General features: G+C 34.0%; 1 protein-coding gene across 3 annotated transcripts in view; it reads right to left on the reverse strand.

Moving 5' to 3' along the window:
• Window positions 1-14,952: 14,952 nt before the first annotated feature.
• Window positions 14,953-23,789, reverse strand: part of DPP10 (dipeptidyl peptidase like 10) — a 1,304,160-nt gene continuing 1,295,323 nt past the window's right edge. The window contains exons 22-26 of one of the 3 annotated variants that reach the window (XM_074335439.1): window positions 22,855-22,954; window positions 22,551-22,609; window positions 22,344-22,416; window positions 18,647-18,720; window positions 14,953-17,087 (exon numbers count right to left, since the gene is read on the reverse strand). In XM_074335439.1, the coding sequence (XP_074191540.1) occupies window positions 16,953-17,087; window positions 18,647-18,720; window positions 22,344-22,416; window positions 22,551-22,609; window positions 22,855-22,954 (441 nt within the window). In that variant the 3' untranslated portion in view covers window positions 14,953-16,952. The remainder of the gene's footprint in view (window positions 17,088-18,646; window positions 18,721-22,343; window positions 22,417-22,550; window positions 22,610-22,854; window positions 22,955-23,789) is intronic. The other 2 variants (XM_074335432.1, XM_074335443.1) reach the window with 2 other exon arrangements.

A 23,789-nucleotide genomic window follows, 5' to 3' on the forward strand; every position in this document is an offset into this window, starting at 1 on the left:
AAATGTTTTAACATTATTTCTATATTTTACCATCCAGTTCTTACTAGTTCTTATTAACCTCGAATCTTTACATTATTTTTCCAGGGATTCTGGACATATGACATGAGTAATACTCAGCATTTGACATTAATATAAGATATGAACAATTCAAATGTATTAAGATCCTATAGAAATGTATATCTTGGTCAGAAAACAAATATCACAATTTATCATGTTTATAAACTTGGACTTAAATTATTGTCTTTGACACCTAACCTGTTTATGAAAATTCTGTACTTTTACTGGACTATTTTTCAAAAGAAAGATTGCTCATATATCATATGTTTCAGACTAAAGTATTCCATTTGAAAACTGGGAAAGTAGGAAGTCTACTCTTTTAACTTATAGTCAGTCAATTAGTTCAATTGCATTTCCAATGACATTTTTAAGAAGAGGGTTTTCTTGTTACAAATCACTAATATTGTTTCATTTTAAATGTTCAACTGCACATGGAATTAAAAATCATATTTTTAGTATATGTGTTTGAATGTAGTTTTTACTAATTCAAGTAGGTCTCTCGTTTGAGAAAATCAAAACATCTTTACAGGGTACTTTATGAATGTGAATTTATACTAAATTTTAGGGGTTCAAAGATGTGTAAAGACGATATCTTTATTCAAGCATCTCACATTTGCATATTTAAGTTTTCTTTTGAGGTCTGGAGGAAATATGCTCTCACAATTTAAGATTGATGCTGCAAATTGAGTAGTTCTTTCTTAATATCTGATTGGATAATACTATTTTTTTCCCAAACAAATGATTTCTGCTTGCATATGAAAATTTGTTGAAGGAACAAAGTTCTGAAATTAATTTAATCTTGTTAACAATGAAGGGAAATACACATTTGTAATCAGCAACAAGTCAGGCCACATTTAATTCTTTTATCTTGTCTTTCTTTTCAGGTCTCCTCCTGGAGTTTAAACTTATCTAAATAAATAAAATAATATAAAGTCAGGTTTTTATAGGAATAATATTCAGAATATTTAATCACAAGTAAGGTACGTTCACTAACTAGACAGGACTTTCTAGTGAGGGAGAAAAAAGCAGATATAATTTACAACTAGTAGTAATTACCAGCTAAATATTAGCTCTAGTTTTAGTAAACGGAGTTTGGGCTATCATTGACATCAAACAGCATTGACATTAAACAGCACAGTCTCATAAAAAGAGTTATGTTTTCTTTTTTTGTCCTCTTTCTTTTTTTGCCCCCACCCCCATTTTTAAGCCATTGTTTCTCAGTCTAATTGTAGGGTGCAGCTCTCTGGCCCATGCTGGTATTATGCTGCTCACGGCAGCTCAGCTCCAGGGAGAGCCATTGTTCATAGTCTTAGCTGTAGAGAGCGCAGCTCACTGGCCCATGTGGGAATCGAACGGGCAGCCTTTGGTGTTAGGAGTACAGCGCTCCAACCACCTGAGCCACTGGACCACCACTGTGTTTTCAAATCAATGTTACTCTGAGAAGGATAATTTTGGGAAGATGGAAGTAACACAGTTTCAGAATGTTTCTGAACACTTGCGCAAAAATAAGTATTTGTGAAAGAACAAAACAATAAACACATGGCCACCATCAATTAAGTGATGAGGTACATTCATAGTCCCCTAAATGGAGGTGGAACAAATACCCAGTAATAAAAGACCTGTGTGGTATTAGCAACATTATGGATGGATTATTGGATTTTTCTTTGTTTCTTTATACAGCCTTTGTTTTAAAGTCTATTTTGTCTTATATAAGTATTGCTACCCCAGCATTTTGTTCTAATATCCATTTTCATGAAATATATTTTTCCATCTACTTGCATTTTGTGTGTTTTTTATCTGAAGTGAGTCTTTTGCAGCTAACATATATAAGAATCTTATTTCCTTATCCATTCAGCAACCCTATCTTTTGATGGAACACTTAACCATTTGCATTTAAAGTAATTCTTGATAGATATGTAGTTATTCCCATTTTATTATTCATGTTTTCTTTTTATTTTTTTCATCTTAATGAAGTCCCTCTAACATTTTTTGTAACACTGTTTTGATGATGATGAACTTTAGTTTTTTCTCGCCTGGTAGATCTTTGTCTGTCCCTCGATTCTAAATGATAGCTTTGCTGGGTAGAATAATCTTGGTTGTAGGTCCTTGCTTTCATCACTTTGAGTATTTTGTGCCAATCCCTTCTGGTCTGCAAAGTTTCTGTTGAGAAATTGGCTGATAGTCCTATGGGAGCTCCCTTGTAGGTAACTAATTGCTCTTCTTTTGCTTCTTTTAAGATTCTCTCTTTGACATTTTAATTATGATGTGTCTTGGTGAGGGCCTCTTTTAATTCATATTGTTTGGGACTCTTTGTGTTTCCTGGGTTTGTATGTTTATTTCCTCTGCCAAGTTAGGAAAGTTTTCCAATATTATTTTTACAAAGAAGTTTTCGATTACTTGCTGTTTCTACTCTCCTTCTGTTACCCATATGATGCAAATGTTGGTATGCTTTATGTCCCAGAAACCCCTTAAATTATTCTCATTTTTTGGATTATTTTTTCTTTTTGCTATTCTGATTGGGTGTTTTTCGCTACTTATCTTCTAAATCACTAATTTGATCTTCTGCTTCATCTAATCTACTGGTGATTCCTTGTAAAGTATCCTTCATTTCAGTCATTGTATTCTTTATTTGTGACTGGTTATTTTTATGTTTTCTATCACCATTTTTATGTTTTCTGTCTATTTGTTGAATTTCTCCCTGAGATCATTGAGCATTTTTATAATCAGTATTTTGAACTCTGCGTCTCGTAAATTGTTTGTCTCCATTTTGTTTGGTTCTATTTCTGGAGTTCTGTTCTATTTTTTCATTTCTGATGTGTTTCTTTGTCTCCCCATTTTGGCTGCCTCCCTGTGTTTGTTTCTTCATATTAGGTAGGGCTGCTATGCCTCCCAGTCTTAGTAGAGTGGCCTCATGTAGTAGGTGTTTTGTGGAGCTCAGAGGCACAATCTCCCTGGTCACCTGAGTTGGGTGCTCCAGGTGTGTTCCTTGTGTGGTTTGTGTGTGTCCACCTGTTGTAGTTGAGCCTTGGTTGCTGTTTGCACATCAAAGGGAAGTACTGACCCTCAGGCTGATTAGTTGTGGATACTGTCTGTGACTACAGTGGAGAAGCTTTTGGGCAGGGGCTGACCCTATGGAGTACCATTATTCACTTTAGCAGGTCTCTGGTGCCTCCCCAGTGTGCCCTTTGAGTGTGTTATCCTTGGAAGCATACAGTTAATACTCTAGCTTGGTTCAAAACTGGCCACCGGGGTGCCAGCCCTGGGGTCTCCTGAGAGGGGACCTGCAACATGTCAAGTTCAACTGCAATCTGTGCCCTGCCAAGCACCACCTGGCATGAGCCACAAAACTATCAGCAGATGGCTATCATCTGCACTGGTCATGGAGGTACACTTTGAGTCCTAGCCAATAACTGAGGTTGGCTGTGCCTAGTGCTGGACTTGGGTATGCTCACCTAAAGGTATAGGACATACAGAGGCCAATGCTGCTTTTTTCGGTTCTGTGAATTTTGAGGGATTTTAGGAACATCCAAAGCAGGTGCCAAGACAACCCATTTGTATAGAAAAGCCACTGGAATCGACTTGGATGGGCCTGAATATTGGTGGGGGTGGGGGTGGGGGTGGGGTTGGGGCTGGTAGGGTCTCATGGAATCACTAGAATGGAGCAAAGGAATGGTGTCAACCAGGTAGATGGAGACTCAGATATGGTGTACACTTGTGTCTGCACTATGGGTGGAAGGAGGGCTTAACAAAGAAACAATAGATCCTTCCAGCACCTGTGTCTGGAAGAAAGCTGCTCCTCTAGCCCTTGATCTAAAACCAGACAATTCAGTTCCTCCCTGTATGTCCCTGGTGCATTTTGAGCTGCCCCAGTGCTGAGGCTCAGAGTAAGTGAGTCCATCAGTGAATTAATCTTTTCATGGGCCATTTAAAAGGAATGCCTAGGACCTTAGGCTCCCTCAATCTTACCCAGCCACAATCTCCACTGGTTTTCACAGCAGTAAGTTATAGGGAGTTCTATCCCAGTACTGAAACCCTGGGCTGTGGAGCCTGGTTTGGGACTGGGACCCCTCACTTCTCTGGGGATGGGGTGGGGCGAGATCTGTAGCTGAGATATCACTCCTGATTTTTAATAGTCACATGTGCATGTGGGACCAGGCTGTCTGCATCTCTGCCCCTTCTACCAGTCTGGAGGAAGCTTCTTCTGTATGTCCTCAAGGATGGGACTTTGGTTCAGCTAAACTTCAGGCCATTCTCAATGATGGCTGTTCTGTAGTTTAGATGTAATCTTGTTGTGGTTATGAGAGGAGGCAAGCAGAATATTTACCTACTCTGTCATCTTGACTGGAAAATCTTACACCCAAATTCTTAAATGTTGGGAAACTGTCAAGATTATGGTGACATATACTATTTTCCTAAATTTTAATGTTCCCTTAAAAGTACACATTTTTTATTGATAACAAATATAATCAGTTGTTTTCCTTAAAATTATAGGCTTTCATGATTTTCAGATATATATATCTGAAAATATATAAAAATATATATATATATATTTTTAATATCCAATCTCAGTACCCATAACTTATGTCATTTTTTCCAATAAAAATGATGTTCCATAAAAAAAGTAACTAGCTTAGTTTTCAAATCAATGGCTCAGACAAATACTTTTTTTTAAATCAGGACAGACATTATACTTTGGCATGCAGAAACAGTGCCTTATCTATATCGCTCATTTTCTCACATCAAATATTTAAAATGCTTGTCCTCTAATACAGCTGTATGTTTTGAGAACAGTGTCTGGAGAAATACTGTGTATGCTCAAATCTTGCTTCCATTTATTAACTGAGTGACTTTAAGTAATTACTTAACCTTTCTGTACTTTTATTTCTCCACTTGCACAATAGAAATATTAATAGTTCCTACCTCCAAGGGTTCTTACAAAAATCAAATTAGTTAATACTTGGAAAACTTTCAAAACAATAACAACCTGTAAATATCAATTATAATTATGGTGGTTAAAAATTTAGACGATAAAAGACCACTTTAAATCCTATCATCTAAATTATGTGATGTGCTAGAGATGTTGTTAATTAGTACTATGTTGATAATCATGTTGTAATATATAAATGTATAGAATCAACATGTTGTAAATGTAAACCTTAAATTTGCACAATGTTATATGTCAATAAATTTTTAAAAATCCCACCAAAAAGGCATGTCTTCACTGGTTGATATTTAATAATGTTAATTTTTTTTCTTCATCAAAAATATTCTTGTCAAACTGTTTTTGTTTGTTTTCCTGTAAGTGTATGGTAGGAAAGAATACAATGATTGCAAATTCTGTTTGGTGTCACTACTTTGATTGTTGCTAAAATGACACTACTTGTAATGCTCCACCCTCATTGATCTTGCATCAGTATAAATGTTAATACAGTTATTCTTGGATAAATCATGAGATAAATATAAACACCCCCAATGTTCAGCAAATGCAAATAGGCTAGTAAAAGCAATTACAAGTCTAAGAATTAGAGGGAAAGAGGTTAAAGTACCTTTATTTGTATATGGTATTGTATATCTGATAACTGCCTGAAGGAATCAAAGAAAACTTATCCTGAAAAGTAAGTAAATTTTGTAGAGTATCTGATTAAAAAAAAAAAAGCATAAAAAATGAAAAGCCTTCATGTGTACAAAGAAAAGACAGTTATAAGAAAGAGAAGAACCTATTTAGTATTACAAACAACTGAGACTAAAAATAAAAATATCTAGTTTAAAATGAGACATGCAAATTCATATGAGATAAACTACAAAACACTTCTGAACAAAACATAAATCTAAAGACGTGCCATGTTCTCACTTAGGGAGACTCAACATTATAAAAATATTACTTATCCTGAAGATAATTTATAAATTTAATACAATGCCTCAAAATATTGTGTATTATTATTATTATTATTATATTTTGTAATTATGCACCAGTGATAAAGCATGAGGAATAAATCTTGATAATGCTACAGAGTGATCACTAGAATTTATTTTTGAGTAAAAAAAAAAAAAATTAGGTAGAGAAATAGCCTAACATGACACTGTTTATTTAAGAAATTAGGGATGAATAACTATCTATGTACATTTTGTCAAATTTTACAGTTTAAAATGAATACATAAACCGTTTTTTAAGTGCTATCTATAGGGGAAGATGAAATAGGGGAGAAAGGAGTAGGATCTAATTTATATTCCTTTTTTTATGTATTTACTTTTGAATCGTGCCTATACAATAACATTGAGAGTAATAAGCAGAGCTTAAACATTTAAAGAAAAATAAAAACAAATAACCTAACTTTATATTGAGTATAACATAATTATATTGAAAGTTTCTCAGCAAGTGATTTTTAAATACAGTCATTTGTCACTATACCCCAAGGAGAGAGAGAGAAAAAAAAAAAAAAAAAAGAAAAGAAAAAAAAAAAAAAAATATATATATATATATGTATATTAAACTAAAAACTAAATAATATGGTTTACTAATCCTATTATTAGTGGTATGGTGGGCATTTTTTCCGTGACACTGTGTGTTGAATTATGGGTTAAAATGTATAAAAAAAATTGTTTAGTTTCGTTAAGAACTAAGCCGAGTACTGGACTCATGACACATTTAATTTTTATTTATTTATGTCTTTTAGCTCTGGCCACTGAAAAAACCTGGAAACAATGGTTAACCCAGTAGCAATGAGCACTTTTATTGCTCAAATTATAATGGATAAATACAATTTCATACTCTAAAGAAAAAGAGCTCCAAGTCTGGGGCAAAAAAATACAAGAAAGCACAGAATATTTTCTCATACCACAAAGAAAAGGACACTATCACCGGCTACCTGAATTGTGACAAAAAAACACAGGGGCATACCAAAGGAGGTTCCAACTGTGTAACAAAGGTGTGCTTTGAGCATCAGTTAGGATAATGACTTCAGTGGATTAAAACCCAGGTAATATGTTTAAATTTATAACTTTATAACAATTTTAAAACTAAAACATTTCCTCAGTAAATTTCAATAATGATAGGGAATCAATCATTTTGTAAATTCTTAAATAAAGTAGAAAACTAACGTACTTGTCCTACCTTTCTTACATATGTTGTCAAAAAATATTTGATGACAATAATCATTCTGTATAGAAATTTTTAAATTAGGAAGGATGAGATGTATGATTTCACACTTTGGAACATTTAATGAAGCTAAGGGTTATAAAAAGTTTGTAAGAGAACAAAGAAACAATATCTTATATGTCTTTTGTGAAAAGACACACATAATGGGAGAAGTTATTTGCAAATCATATGTCTGATAAGAGGTTAGTATCCAGAATATTAAAACTAATAAAAAAGACAAATAACCCAATTAAAAAGTAGCAAAGATTTTGATTGGACATTTCTCTAAAGAAGATATACAAATTTCCAATAAGTAAAGGAGAGGATGCTCATTATTGTTAGTTATTAGGGAAATGCAACTGAAAACCACGACATACTTCATACCTAATAGAATGATTATAATAAAAGAAACATGGAAAACATCAAGCATTTGCAGGATGTGAAGAAATTAGAAACCTCCTTCATTGCTGGTAGGAACGTAAAATAGTATAGCCATTTTTGAAAAGTTTGGTAGTTCCTTAAAAGTTGAACAGAGTTCCTGCATAACCGAGTAACTCTCCTCCTAAATACATAACCAGGAGAGTTGAAAACATGTCCACATGAAAACATGTACATGAATGTTCATAGCAGCATTATTCATAATAGCTTCAAAATAATGAAACTCCAAATGTCCACCAACTAGTGAATGGATAAAGAGATGTTGTATATCCATACAATAGGATAAAATTTAGCCACAGAAAGAATGAAGTATTGATACATGCTAAAAGATAGATCAATCTTGAAAATATGCTAAGTGGAAAAAGCCAGTCACTAAAGTCTACATATTGTATGATTCTATTTATATTAAAATTACAGAACAGGTGAAAAAAATAGAAAAAGAAAATAGATCAGTGGTTTTCAAGAGCTTGGGAAAGGGAGACGCCGTGGGTGAGTGCAGAAGGCAATCAGGTTTATTTCTGAAATGCTAAAAATAGTCTGGAAATAGATAGTGATAATTTTTGCACAACTGTGAATATGTTAAAAACTACTGAATTGTATTCTTTATAAGACTGAATTGTAATGGTAGGTGAATTATAGCTCATTAAAAAATAAATTTAAGAAGAATGTCATAGAAAGAGTCAAGATATCCATGTTTTTTTCAGGGTTCAAAAAGTCACAGTTTATTGATAATTAGAAAGTGACAGGATTAAATAAGGCTCAGAACCACAAAGATCTAGTAAAATATTTCTTTTGAATAGAAGATGAAGATGGACATCAGATTAAGGATGTGGTCTTCCATTGTTACAGATGGTCATAAATTAGCTACCAGTATTTTGAGTCTTAGGGAAAGAAACTATCATATCCTAGCCCTCAAAAGATGGCATACATTCTTAAACTACACTTTAAAAATAATTTAGGTTTAGTTCCTGCCTGTAGACCTGTTTGAAAGTAAACAAATAGGAAATCTACTAATTTTTAATAGTAAAATATATGAGTCAATATTAAATACATTTGACTGTTTAAGACATCCAAAGTTATCTGGGTTCCCAACTGTTTATAAGCAAGAGATAGGCTAGGAAAGCTGGGTTTCACCACAAAGCAGCCTTAACCCTTTCTTTCCCTTCCAAATGGGGCTATTTACTTTGGTTATCCCATTATTGTTCTGTTATATGGAGGACAGAAAACCTATCTTTTTAAATTTTGAATGTCTTCAGACTTACTGCACAATACTCAGAAATTCTGGTCTTTGAGCTACAAGAAATTGGGGTTGTGTCCCTTGGGGTGGGGTTGATTATGTTCTGTGTATAGGGAAATCAAAGGAGCCAAGTGAAATATGTGATGTCCACAATGGTGGACTGTGCCAGTGACAGCTACTGCTCCCTATCTTCTCCATCCGCTCCTCTGCATTTTCCAATGTCTTTGCTGTTAGGCTGGGATGCTTCTAGTCCTGCAAAAATGGACTACAAGCAGATGTGATAAATGCTATTTCAGAGACATGGCAATTGAAAGCTGGTATTATGTGTCTATAACCTTCTCTTCCCTTGAGCTTACAGCATGCTGTCATGAATCCCAGATGGCAGGTGAGAGTAAAATAGTTCGTGTGAAAAATAAAGCTTTATTTCTTTAACATACTGAATTTAATTTTTTTCTTTCATCGTACTAACTAGTATGTCTTACTGTGACTAATCCATTGACTTTCAGTAACTCACTGAACTTTCTTAAGCTTACAGTTTCCTCGTGTACATATTTGCATAGGGATTATACTTACTGAATGCAGCTGCTGTAAAGGTGAATGAATAAGTCTGTTAATGATCTTATCCTAGGTCCTGGTACAAATTAAATAACTAGTTGTTACTATTATTATTACTACTTCTACTACTATTATTATTGTTGTTATTATCTTTCTAATTCCATAGAAAATTAGAAACAGGTTAGAGGTTAATATACATTACACATATTAAAAAGTGTATATGAATGAGGCATTATAATAAATGAAGTAGGAAATGAGAGATAATTTGGGCTTGAGAAGAATCAGACATAACTAAGAGATATTATAACTTTATTTTAAAAAGTGAATAAAGATGAACTAGAGAAAATTTCCAAATATTGTGGAGTCCAGATGAGGTTAAAAAAATAATTTCATACACCAAAACTTTTAACTCCCTTCTCTAAAATCTATAAAGTTGGGGACAAAAGGAAAGCATACAAATCATGTAGTTTCTAGGGTATGGGGAATGAGGAAAACATACTGAAAAGAAGGTTAGTAAAGCACAAAGAAAAAGACTGAATTTGTGTTTAAGCTGTAAAGACACTAAACTGAGATCCAAAGGCAGGTGATGAGCTAGGGGTTGTAGGTCATTTTATATGCTTTTTATTTTCTGGAAATATTTATCTTTCAATAGGATGGAAATTCTTTCCTTCAATTAAAACAAAGCTAGCACACAACAAAATAAGAAAACTAACTAGTTAAAAAATAATCACTGTCCCTCTGGCATGAGTGATTTGGATGGAGAAATAATAGTCAGAAATTGGGAGGGCTTTACTATAAATTTCCCTAAAATTGAGAGTGAGATAAGGAGCTGCATACGGACCAACTGCTGTTCAATGTGACAGTGGGCTATGGAGCCCTTTCTTTTGGATAAAATAAGTCCATTCATTATGGGCTATTTATTCAAAGGGAATGAGTCCAAGGCAATAGCATAGGTAATATGGGGAACACTACAAATGACTCAAAGTAAATCAAAGCATGACTGAATATACCGATACTTTTTAGTAAATGATGACTCAGCTATAACATTTGAACTAAAACATCCATTTATACATTAGACATGTTAATTAGATTGTTAATAAATGGATCTTGGTGCTGTATGACATAGCACAGTACCTGGCACAGAGTAGGCACAAAATATCTGAATTATTTCACGATTTGAAGCCAACTTTGAAGTTGAAATTTTCCATTTGTCTGGGCAAGAAAATTGACAATTTACTCTCCCCAGAGGCTCAAAATCCAATTATACCGTACAGATCATTAAAAGTCACACATGCCGTCCTAAGGTGATAGAGTCGGAGTGTAATGAGAACTACACCGTTCAAAGTGCATATAAATGGGGAGGCTGTATTACCTGTGTTTCCTTGTCAGGTTGTTTCTTTTCTCATTGGAATATGCTTATGTAGTCGATCAATCAGGAGAATTAATGGTGTGACTAGCAATTCAGGCCATACAGAGATAATCAAGCCCTCATAAATTGTGTTAAAGCAAATAAAGCCTGCAAAATGGGACTGTTAACACAGCAATCAAATTTCAAAACTGCTGCCTGCAGTAGAAAGTGTGTCATTGATAAAGAGTAGAAGTGAAAAGAGAAAATGTCGGCTAGGGAAGGGTGTACTAATTCTTAGGAACAGAGTGTGGAGTGGGCGTTCAGGGTGTCCTGGGAGAAAAACTTAGGCGCCTTCAAATGAAGGGTCTGTAAAATCCTCAGCCCTCACTGTTCAATGCCTTGAGCTGTATGTGCCTCTAGCTGAAATGCCAGCATTAAAGACCCTATCCCCCTTGGTAGGGTATACCTCTCCTGTATGCCATGCATCCATTCTCCTACCATCCTTACTTATTGTACCCTCACTAAGGAGCTCACAACTTCAGACATATAACTTCCGAGTCTCCCTTATATCTAAAATAGGGGCTTGCCACCAAAGCCTGGAAAAGGTGACTTGAAGGGGATTCTGCTTAAGATTTCTGGAGAAAATTATCTTTCTTGTATATATATGGTCATTCCTTGCCTATCTACTCTTGGACATTTCTGTGAAAAGGCATATTTCCTGAGACACCTGCAATTATCTTGAAGTTACTGGAATGGGACAAATAACAGACTGAAGCTAGAGAAGTGGAAAAGTGAGAGGAACCTGGGATTTGATTCCTTATTGATCCGTTAAACCACCCCTAGTTGCTCCCAACTTTAGTTCTCTTTTGATGGGAGAAAATAAAGGTTCTTGTCATTTAATCCAGTGCTTCTCAAACTATACTCTGAATACAAATCACTTGCAGGTGTTGTTACCATGAAGTTTCTGATTGAGGAGGTCCAGGGTGGTGCCTGAGAGTCTGCATTTCTAACAAACTCTCAGTGATGACTAAGCTGCCCACCTATTGGATCACTAGTATTGAGCCACTTTTTTAAGTTTGCATTCAGTCACTTGAAGCCAGATGCATGCTAAACGACAACAATGAAGAGAGGGGGACTTGAAAGTTGAATCCAAACTAAAGATATGCATGATGAACCTTAGGAATTCACCAGCTAAAAAATGAACAGGTGTAATTATCATGAGGAAGGGCTTTGAGGTCATCATGGTGTGGGTTGAAAGGCTTGATCTGTCAGTTACACCTGTGCGACCCTGCAGGAAAAACTGTTTGACCTGTCTGAATTTTGATTTCTTCACCTCCATCTAGCTCACATGGTTGGTTTGAGGATTAGTTGAGATTATGTGATAAAAAAAACAACCTAGACACTGAAAAAACATGTGTTCCTTTCCTATGATGCTACTACTGGCAGTATAAAAATCCGTATTAAGCTTCACTCATGCAAAAGATTACTTACCATGTTTCCCCGAAAATAAGAACTGGTCTTATATTAATTTTTGCTCCAAAAGATGCATTAAGCATTATGTTCAGGGGATGTCATCCTGAAAAACCATACTAGGGCTTATTCTCCAGTTACGTCTTATTTTGGGGGAAATACAGTAGTTAAAATGGTGCTATACCTGATAGAAAAGGACAGATTGTGGTAATCAGCATAGACACTTTCCTTGTAATCAAGCTGCTGTATCAAAAACCTAAGATGCTTGTATCAAACTGTGTTAAATTTAATGGGAAATATAAAACAAAAATAATCAAAATTGTATTTTGATATGACTTGTTTCTTTATATATATAAAAAAAAATCTACCTTGTCTTTGATGAGAAAGGGAATTTTAGAATTTGCAGATTCTCTCTTCAAAAATTTCTGGAATATTGCCAAACAAAATGAGTGTTGTTAATAGATCTGATCAGTGGTAAATAAAATCTATTGCCCATTGCCTATAGTGATAGAAAAGTGGGAGGTAATGCAATTTTCCTAAGTTAGGTTGTAAATAAGATTGTGGATGCCAGCTATGCTTCTAAATATTGCAACATGCTTTCTGGATATGTCGTGTTTGAAGACTAGGTGAGGATTTCGTGTTTACAAGCATGAGTGCTTTGGTCAACATGTTTTGAATGTCTCTAGAAATGATTTCTGAATGTCCTTGGCATAATGTCAGTGCAAGGGACTTTTTTTTTTTTTTTAACCAATGACTTCTCAAGCATAGGCTGTCTGGGCAAAGTTTCCGTGACAGGAATAATTTTTAAATATCTCCAACAGAAAATGAAAATATGTTTTAATATTACATATATTCTCTTGACATTGGGGGATCCATGTAACTTTCATATAGCTATAGTGGTACACTGGACCATCGTTTGTTTACCTTTCAGTATTACTGCTAACAAATCATTCTCAAAAATATCTGGAACTATATGTTTACATATTTAGAATTAATTTCCACATGGGGTGAGCATGGGTTAAAACTTCTTATTCCAGGAGTTCTGTGGAGAAGAATGGCTGAGGACATGGGTTTCTAAATTGGCTGGAGGTAGCTTTTAGCCTATTCACTCATTAGTTATGTAAATGTCAGCAAATTATATACTTCTCTGAGACTCAATTTCTTTTTCTGTAAAATAGGAATCATAATACCTATTTTAAGGCATGTTTAGATGAGTCAATTTGATAATGAATATAGAGCATTTAGCACTTGTTTGGTACTTAGCAAGAATCCAATACATTTTAGGTAGAAGATTATTCAAACCTGAAAAGAAAGCACTTCTTTATTCTCATTTTATTTCTTCATCCTATCATATTCACAGTAGTAAGTTCTTGTGGGAACAAAGGGTTTCCCCAGAAAGTAGAGCCATAGTGGACGGCTGATGCATGTGTAATTTGTTTTGAGAAGTGATTCTAGGCACTAGGAGAGAGGGGCTGAGAAGAATTAATAGGGAAGATGGAAATAGAAAACCATGCTAGTGTGGGATTCTGAGTCTCATGGGGCTTTCCAAGGACCATCTAGAATGTCTGACGGGATAAAAAGGGGAAAATACAGTCATCTGCTCGGGTCTTCCATTAGTTGGGTTTTGATGGGGGTATTAACATTCTTATATAGGTTTGTAGTGTGTAAGTAATGAATCTGTTGGTTCTAGCAAACAGACGACATCAGGTTAGTATCAGAGAATCCCCAGAACAGGAAGTGAATGAGCACAGCAGAGGAGCCAGGTTTTATTCATACAATGCTCATTGCTGCAGGATGTGAAGGCGGTCAGAGCATGTCAGGAAGGACAAAAGAAGTGTTTCATACATAATTCTTTATAGAAGCCATGTGCTGGCAATGACCCTTGAAATCTGAGAGCAAATCAGTCCCAGGTGCCTCTGTTTCAAAACCCACCATTTGAGGACAAGGCTTAAATAATTCTTCTTATAAGTAAAGACCAATATTTAAGTCACCTCATTCTAATAGATCTACAACTGGCATCTGCATGAACCACAATGGTGATCTCTATGCTAAACATCAGATAAACAAACAAACAAACAAACAAAAACCACACACACATTCTAAGGGTGAGCTGAGATGCATGTTTTGAAGTACACTCTCTTGCCTGGGTTGTCAGGACACTCAAACAGATCAGCACGGACTCCTTAGTCTCTAAGTGTTGAGTTGGAGACCTCAATGGAGGACATTAGTGAAAAAAAATACTTTTTAAGATTCTTTCAAAAGGTTATGTGTTTATCTCTGTGGATGATTTAATACTGTTTACCTGTTTTATTTTATAGTTCAGCTTGATGTTTTTAACTTTAAGGGGGAAATAACATTTGGGAAGCTTGCTACTAGAGGTCTAGAAAATTCTTAGAGTGCATAAATACATATACAATAGTGAGATTATGACCAAGGGCAAATGTGTAAAGGGGACAGTTCACTTACATGATTCCATTAATGATAGATGTCTATGTGTCAGTGAGAATTCTTTTATCTAACATAGCCCAATTATTAAAACAAACAATCATGGAAATGAAAAATTTCCACCTTTCTGTTAAACAGTATGTCTTCACTTGAGATCTATTTAACATTTAAGGTGAAAGTGGGTTCCAGACAAATATCTTTCACATTAAAACCTATATTAAATTAATTGAAAAATAACCATTGATAATAATAAAACAAGAGAAATGATGAACAGCAAAAGGTAAATACTTTTTAAATGTTACTCAAATAGACATTCAATAAAACCACATCTTTCAGACAACATAATTATTTGCATCATAAAAAACTCTAGTGGTTGAAATTTAAAATATTGATTAAAAAGCTTCAGTTGGACTTCAAATCAGCCTAAAAAGAAATTTCCATCTTAATAAAATAGGCAAAACTTTCTTTTTAAACATTACAACTTATTATTTTAAAAAATGTGTTTACTATTCCTGAAAAAGACCTGAAATGGGTCTTTCAGAAAAGAGAGCCTTTCCCATTTTAAATTGAATCCAGTGGAGTAGTGAAGACACAATTCCAAAGCATCCAGAAGAAAAGTAGAATATCCCAAAAATGACTCATACATTTCCAAACACTCAGATTTTTGCATTGATCCTTTGACAAAACTGGAAGTTTAGTAAGCAATTCAGTGACATGTTTATGTTTCCTCCTGGTGTCCAGATGTCATGATTATCCAGCTTGTCCCAATGAATTTTTAAAACCACAAAAATGCAGTATACTGCCTAGATTTATCTGAACTTTTATAGACTTTTAGACATCTGGAAAATACCTAGGTGAAGTGCAAAGATAGTCTTTGACTTCAGTCACAAAGGTTAATATTCTCATGATTTAAATTGACTTCATACAGTCAAGTTTATTTTACACTCTTAGTTACTACTGCAAGTCAACACAGCACAGGAATTAATGCATTTTGTGCCTTCATCTCAAATTAAATAGCAAACATTGCTGTTTGTGAATTTTTTGGCCAATGAATAAAAAATATTTCATTTCTTATTCTCACCAGAAAGATTTAAATTAAACAGTAACAGATGAATTGGGCAGGCACTGAACACTAAATAGAAACTGGCAAATGAAATCATCCAGCTCTGCTTTTACAATGGAAAGGAGAATTGATTCTGCATTGAGAGAGAAGTAAAAGGACCAAGTGTTTTTTTTAAAAAGCCTTATTCTCCACCAAAAGAGCAAAATAGTACTCAGTGGCATTGCATTGTTAACAAAAATTCTTTATCAGAAACTATAATTTAATATTTAAGTATCTAATTTACATGTGACAAGGTATCATATTCAAAAAATTAAATTACAACTAGAAAACTATTAACCACTAAAAACAATACCAAACACAACCCAAACATTTATAGGAAAGCAATAGCTAGAGTTTGAATTGGAAAAAAAGTTTCATCATATTTGGCTCATTAAACAAAGCATCCGTTATAGCCAGTAAAAGAGCATCTCTTCTAATTCATCAAAAGTTTATCTTTTGTAGCATGAATAGCATGTAAAGATAGATTTACTGACTGTATATGCACACGTGTGTGTATTATATTGTGAGACACACACCTGTGTGCTGATTTAAAGATATCATATCTACTGATAACTGGCTGAACTTTGGAAAGTGCTGAAATCCATATTTCTACATGATCTTTGACCCACTTAACAATACCTTTTTATAAACAGGAATTACATAAAATACTCTGTTTTTTATTAACTGAATATTTTCTTAAGCATAGTAATAGACAATGAAGAATTGCACTTATTATAAAGGTACAGTAAAGTGTTAGATTGCAGCTCAGCCATCAAAGATCAGGGACTGTAGTACTGATAAGTTGTGCATTGTATGCAAAGATGATGGTGGCCATTGAAATTAAAATGATCGCAACTAGTTACAGAACAAATAGGGGATAACAGAAGAAAACATGCACTATTCCTACTTTAATGCAAAACTAATTTGTCCCAGGAAACCAACCCTTTGACCTTCCTTACACAAACAAACAGGTTCTGCACCCTTGGCAAAACAGTAGACTTAGATTTTTATATTTAAATTCTAGGTCATTGTCTCTGAGTGTGCTGTTCCAGTGTCATCTCCTTAAGCTGCCCTTGAAATTCTGGAGCATCTACAATATTATAGTCTCTTGGTCAGATTTCATTGAACCTCAATATTCTCTTCAATTCTATATAAATAGAGTCCATTATTCATCTTCTTCTGGTTCTTGTGGTAACACGGGTATTTCTTCCTTTAAGCAATCACTGAAGAATCTGAGTATTGTGCTGTAGAGATGATACTTGCTCTTCTCAGAGATGTTATGACCTTCATCTGGGTAGACCTAAGGTATTGTGGGGAATGAAGATGTAAAGTTACAAAAGCAGGTACTGTCCCTCAGAATTCATTCTTTTAGCCCCAATAGCATAGGAACTTCAGAAAATAATATTTAACCAGAGCCTCACCTAATTCAATTCTGAGTTCTCCACATTAAAATTTTATTTCTTATAACATTTCATAATCAACATGTGAGACATAATCATACATGTGAAACATAATCAACATGTGAGACAAACTATTATTCCTACATATTTAAATTTGAATTTGTTGGCCAAAAATTTTTGTCAGTTTTTTCCTGACTACAAGCCCTAATATTAGAGCATTTAATTTAGAAAACTTGCAACTGTAAATTCATTCTCTGCCTCTTTGAAATGTATGTAAATCTTCTTTCAGCCTATTGCCAGTTTTACAATGAGAAAATGTCTTTTTCAAGGACCTGGAAACATCTCTTTTAAATGCACACATCGAAGAGGGCAGCATCCCTATCTCCTGGTCTTTTTGAGAGGCCAGAAGCCTTACTCCAAGTTGTAAAACTACATCTTGTCATAAAGATACAAGAAAAGTTTACTTTTCCTTTTGGTAAGGCTAATTGTCAAACACAGGTAGACTATGAGTCTCTCTACCCTAGCTTAAAAATCTGTGCAGTCCTTTGTTTCAAGTTGAGTTTAGTTTCCCTCCCCAACTGCAATAGCCTTGAATAAAATCTTCCTTGTCTACTCTTGTGTGGTGCCATTTTCACTTTAACAATATCCTTTTCAATATAAAAAGACATTAGCAATTTTTCTACAATACAGATACAAATATTGTCACATCAATTCTTGGGTGTAAAGTTTTTAAATGGTGCATCATTGCCCTCTGAGTAAAGCCGTATACTCTTTCAGATTGTTTATGGCATGACCCACCATCTGTCTATGTATACATTTTAGTCTTCCATCATCCTAACCCTGGTTCCTGTGTTTTAATATGTTGAACTACTTTTAGTTCTTCCATTGCTGAGAAATTAAAGTGACTTTTTTTTCCCCTTCAGTGAGTCCTTCAGATTGAAATTCCTTGATGTTGTAAAATATGTGTTATTTACACATCTAGCATAATGACTATTTTAAAGCAAGTCCTTAATAAATACTTATGAAATGTAGTTGAAGGTACAGATGTAAATGGTGTTTTACCCTCTTCTTTTTTTCTTAAAACATTTACTCAAACCACTTTCTCCCCCTTAACTTTTTAGGATAAGAATGATGGAAAGTGAGGGAAAGACAAAGGAACTAGAAGGGTAAAAGAAAATTGTTTTTAAAAAAAAAAAAAAAATCATTATCAGTGACATGAATAAAAGTCTAAGGAGAAAAAGACATTGCATAAGAGTTTATTATGCAGTTCACTTGTAACGCATGAGTAGATGATCCACATTCTCAGTGTAAGTAAGGAAAAAAGAATACAATCTCTGGTAGCTAAAAAACAGTAAAAAAATAATGGTGTGGGGAATGGAGTAGTAAGGAAGCTGTGTTTTGAATCTCATAACTAAAAAACCTAGGTAGGAAAACACATTCGTTTGAAAAAGTGGCTTACCTGCATAGTATAATTTACTCCAGCTTTTATTAGGTGTTTGATTAACTCTGCAGAATGCTGGAAATGAACTTTTGCTGCAAGAAATTAAATGATGATATTTGAAGAAAATATGTTTATTAGGATCAACATTTTTTATGTCATTTTTTTCAAAGAGGTTAAGCATTATACTTTACATGCATCACACATTTAAAAGACTGATACCTGGATTTAAGTAGGAAGCCAATAGATACAATGGTAATAAAACTTTGAGCTTCACATTATAAAAAAATGAACTGAACGGGAACTACCACTAAGGTTGTAGTTACTGTAGAAATGGTATTGAGGGTTACGCTACTGGTTATCACTTATAATTTCTAATTGTTTAGATATTTTATACCACCATAACAATTCTAACATAGTGAATGCCTGTCTGGATAGTAATACAGCAAACCAGTTTCTATTCCTTTCTGAGGATTACGAGGGCCCACTCTCAATTAGATCCTGGCTTTCTGTTTTATTTTAAATAAGAAAAGAATACCCTTTGCTGAGAAAAGAGAGTACACATCTCATTATTCAAGGGCTTAATATTTAATGTGAATCATATTGGTTTCTCCTGTTTCCTTCTAGCTTCCTTCTGCCTGAACCTAAGGTCCAAAGCTTTGAAATAAGCAGCACAGTAGACCAGGGTTTGAAGTTTTGGCCCTAACTAGCTATGAAGACTTGGATGAATCTCTCAAAGCTCTCTACAGCATTTTGCTTACATGCTGCCTGGGCTATTCATTCCTATGTTATGTACATCTTCAAATTTCCACAACTAATTTTTAAGCTAACATTTTTTTTAACTGTCTTTGTAAAACTAGGGCAAGCTTACAATAGTTTAAACTCCTTCATTGTTCTAATTCTATGATACTGATTAATCCTACTACATAGCAGACAATAAAAGGTTCCAAAGGATCATTTAAATCTTTTAAAATTCTATCCAATTTCTTTTTTAAATATCTTCCTATTGTACTTAAAGGGAAATGACCGGGTCATCTCTAAATGAGTCTACAAATTGCTTTGTAAATTTAAGCTACTAGAAATGCTAATGAATAGGGGTACTGACTGAGGTAAAATGATCTCATATAGCTCATTTGTTTATTTTAGGAAAAAAAATTGGAAAGGACCCCATCGCTTCTTTGTATGGAAACAGCTGAAAAAACGAATGTATAAATGGTTTTCCAAATGGATTTTTTTTCCTGTTTAGTTTCTACTGCAATTCCGTTGATATTTGTCTTTTGCCCCTTCCTAAATCTAAACAGGGGCATTAAGGTCTAATTGGCTGAGTGTACTAATTTGCTGGTAATTTTGAAGATAATATTAATAATGGTAATATTATAATGTCGTCGAGGACCTATAAGTCACCAGACCCATGTGGAGGTGTGGGTATGAGTGCATGTATGTGCATGTGTGTGTGTGTGTGTGCAAACACACAGGTGCATTTCCTTTAATGTGACCAGTGCTGTACCTCTGCTTGTATTTTATCAGATGGTGAAGCACCAGCCCCATGACTGAGTGAGTCAGACAGGAAAAACATGATCTTTACCTTAATAGCTGCACCAGATTGACAAAGAAATTTGAATAGCACTAATACATTCCAGGGTGATGGCTAGATGTAAAATAATTTAATCTTGAATATAATTTGTTCCCACAATTGAAGCTTTAGAGAATAGTGAATAAGAGCCTCAATGCTGGATTCAAACCCTTCTACAAATCAGTAGACGTGTGATTTTTGGCAAGTTACATAAATTCCATATATTTTTTCCTAATTTGTCAAATAAGAAGAGTAATACTAGTACCTACTGAACAGTACTTTTATGAGAAATAAGTAGTAAAATATTAAAAGCTTTTGGCATGCTTTCTAACATATATTCAGTACTTAATTGCTACTTACTGTTATTACTATTAATATACATGTAAGATTTAATACCTTAGAACAAAATTCTAATGTTCATCAAAACATTTATGCTTATGTTTTATCATGTTTCACCCATCACAGGTATCTTATCATCTAAATCTTTTAGAAAGAATTTATAGTCGTTTTAGATTTTCAGAAATGTTACAAAGACAGCACAGAGAGTTCTTGTATTTCCCTTACCCAGTTCCCCCTATTGTTAAGATTTTACATTATTATGGTACATTTATCACAACTAAGAAGCATGTAGACATCATGTCTCTTTAATCTCTTTTGGTCTATGAGAATTTTTCACTTTCCTTATTTTTGATGACCTTGATAGTTCTGAGGAGTACCTGTCAGGTATTTGGTAGAATGTTCCTCATCTGGGTTTGAACAATGTTTTTCTCATGATTAGACTGGGGGGTTTTGGGGGACAAGACAATAGACAGAATGTGATTATCACAAAACCACATCAAGGCTGCATACTATCAACATGACTTGTCACTGTTGATGTTAACCTTGACCACTTGGCTGAATGGTCTTTATCAACTTTCTCTACTTGTAAAGTTACTCTTTCCTCCCTTTCCATACAGTCCTCCTGAAACAAATGACTAAGTGCATCCCACTCTAAAGAGCGGAGGGAGGAGAGTTAAGCTTTGCTTCTTTGATGGGGGATCATCTATATAAATTATTTGGAATTCTACCTAAGGGAGATTTGTCTTTTGTCTCGTGTTTACCTATTTACTATCACACAAACACACACACACGTGTGTGCACGTGCAGATTATTATTATTTTTTTAATATGTTGAGCTGAACACTGATTTAACCAAAGCCTGACATGCTTGGAAGTTAAATTTGAGAACTGGTATGATCTTTACCATAACACCTTTTTAGTTATGTTCTTTGTAAAATGGAGTAAGAATACTGAGGCAGGGACGGGTGGACTAAAAAAAAAGAAAAAGTTCAAGATTTAGGGAATATTGATTCAAGGCTTTGATTGTCTTTGCTCACTTGCCAGGTAGCTCTGAATACATTCCTCCTTGAAATTGATTTTTCTTATCTGTAAATGAGGCTATAAATACTCAGCCTTCTGTTGTAAAGTTTCACACAAAGTCATATATATATATATATATAATTTGAGCCCTGAACACTTCATGTGAATACAAAATTATATTATTTTTTACTGGTAATGTCAATCACATCCATCTTCAATGTTTAATGTGATACAAAAAAATGAGAGGTGATATGAAAGTGCTGTTTTTAAAGTTTGTGTTTTAACTTAAGTGGGTGGCCTCCCCAGAATCTCATCTCAGTGCTGGCCACATTTTTGCTATCTTGTTGTACTCTAGGTTAGTTTCCTTCTGAGATATGCTGAACCACACAGTAGCGGTAGTAGTAGTCACTAGCCACATGTAGTTATTTACATTTAAATTAATTAAAATTGAATAAAACATTCAGTTTTTTAGTCATACTAAACACATTTCAAGTGCTTAGGTGCCACATTTGGCCAGTAGCTACCGTGTTCAACAGTACAGAGAGAATATTTCTGTCACCCCAGAACATTTTATTGGACAGTGCTGCCATTGAGGCTCATAACTTCCTCTATACTTAGTACTGGCTTCCTTCTTCCCACTTCCCATCAAGCACTGGATTCTTTGTGCCACTTTTCCCTGCTCTCTTCTTTAGTAGCTTTATAGGGCCCTCTGTAAATGAGTCCTTGGATGTACCCCTTTGTTCAAAGTCAGACTCCATCAATCATTAGCAGGATATATAATACTTACTGTCAGCAGTCCCATGAATTATTAATATACTCTCTTCTTTTAAGCCATGAATATTATTTAACACACTGGATGCCTATGAAGAGAAACACAAAAATCCTATATATAATCCTATACACACACATATATATATTATGCCTATATTTGCAGTTTGACTGAGTTTTTAGAACAAAACTACTCTTTTTTCTTCATTATGTTTTAATTAGTTACCTGGTATGTGCTTTCTTCTTTAGATGGCATACCAAGGTATCTTTCAGAGAAAGCTGAGGCTGTGACCCAAGAAAACAGAAATTTAAGAATAAACTCAAAACCATTGCAGTAGCATATTTCATTAATTTCTACATTTCACATTTAATTGTCATGCTGCAGTAAAACTGAATCAGGGAGGTGCGAAACAGCTGAAAACATCTCTGATAGCACATTATATGTGTGCTCGATTGAGCTCCTGTGCATTGGGATATTATTTTCTACAAATCAATACCTTATATTAGGTCAGTCTATAGGAAGTACTTACCATACAATTTCAGGTCGGTGATGGGTGCAATCACTGATCCACATTTAAAAAGCTTTTCATCTGATTTTAAGATCATTGATGCAATATAGCCACCATATCCCTGGAGGAGGAGAATATATATTATATACACATATTATATATATAGTATATATACGTATATATGTATATATATACACACATATATTATATATACATATATGTGCATATATAATATATATATATATATATATATATATATATATATATATATATATATATATAGACACACACACACACACAGACACACACACACACACACATATAATTATTCCTGGAGATACGTTTAGCTTTGATCACTGTTAGGTAATATACATATTAGAATGTCACATCATATCCCAAACATGACCAAATAATAAACTAAGATCACTTTATACAGATAAACATTTTGAATAGAGTTCAAATTTTTATATAACAAGTTATTTTAATAACTTTAGGTGAAATATGAAATTATATATCACCAAGTGTCAAAGGTTTGCTCTTTGACTTCATACTGTGTATCTGTAAACAGCCTCAAGTAATTTGAATCTAGGGAAATATTGCATTTATTAAATTATATATCATTGTAGGCAAATCATATATAATATATATATATATATATATATATATATATATATATATATATGCATTCAATAATAATGATGGTTACCTAGAATTAAAAAATAAGAATTAAATATTTAAAATCTATCATCACACATATAAATTCTGCTTTTAATTCCACATAACTAAATACTTGAAGGAAATGAGCTATGGTAAATATTATTGCTAGCTAGATGAGTTGAATTATTGTTTAAATTTAAAATATCATCTTGCAATGCTTTTGAACTATTTTAATTATAAATTCTTTAAAAATAAACTAAGGTGTCCAGTTTTCTTTTGTAACCTATGATCTGACCAGA

This window comes from Rhinolophus sinicus, linkage group LG01 (genome assembly GCF_036562045.2).
Source record: "Rhinolophus sinicus isolate RSC01 linkage group LG01, ASM3656204v1, whole genome shotgun sequence".
Taxonomy (NCBI): Eukaryota; Metazoa; Chordata; class Mammalia; order Chiroptera; family Rhinolophidae; genus Rhinolophus; species Rhinolophus sinicus.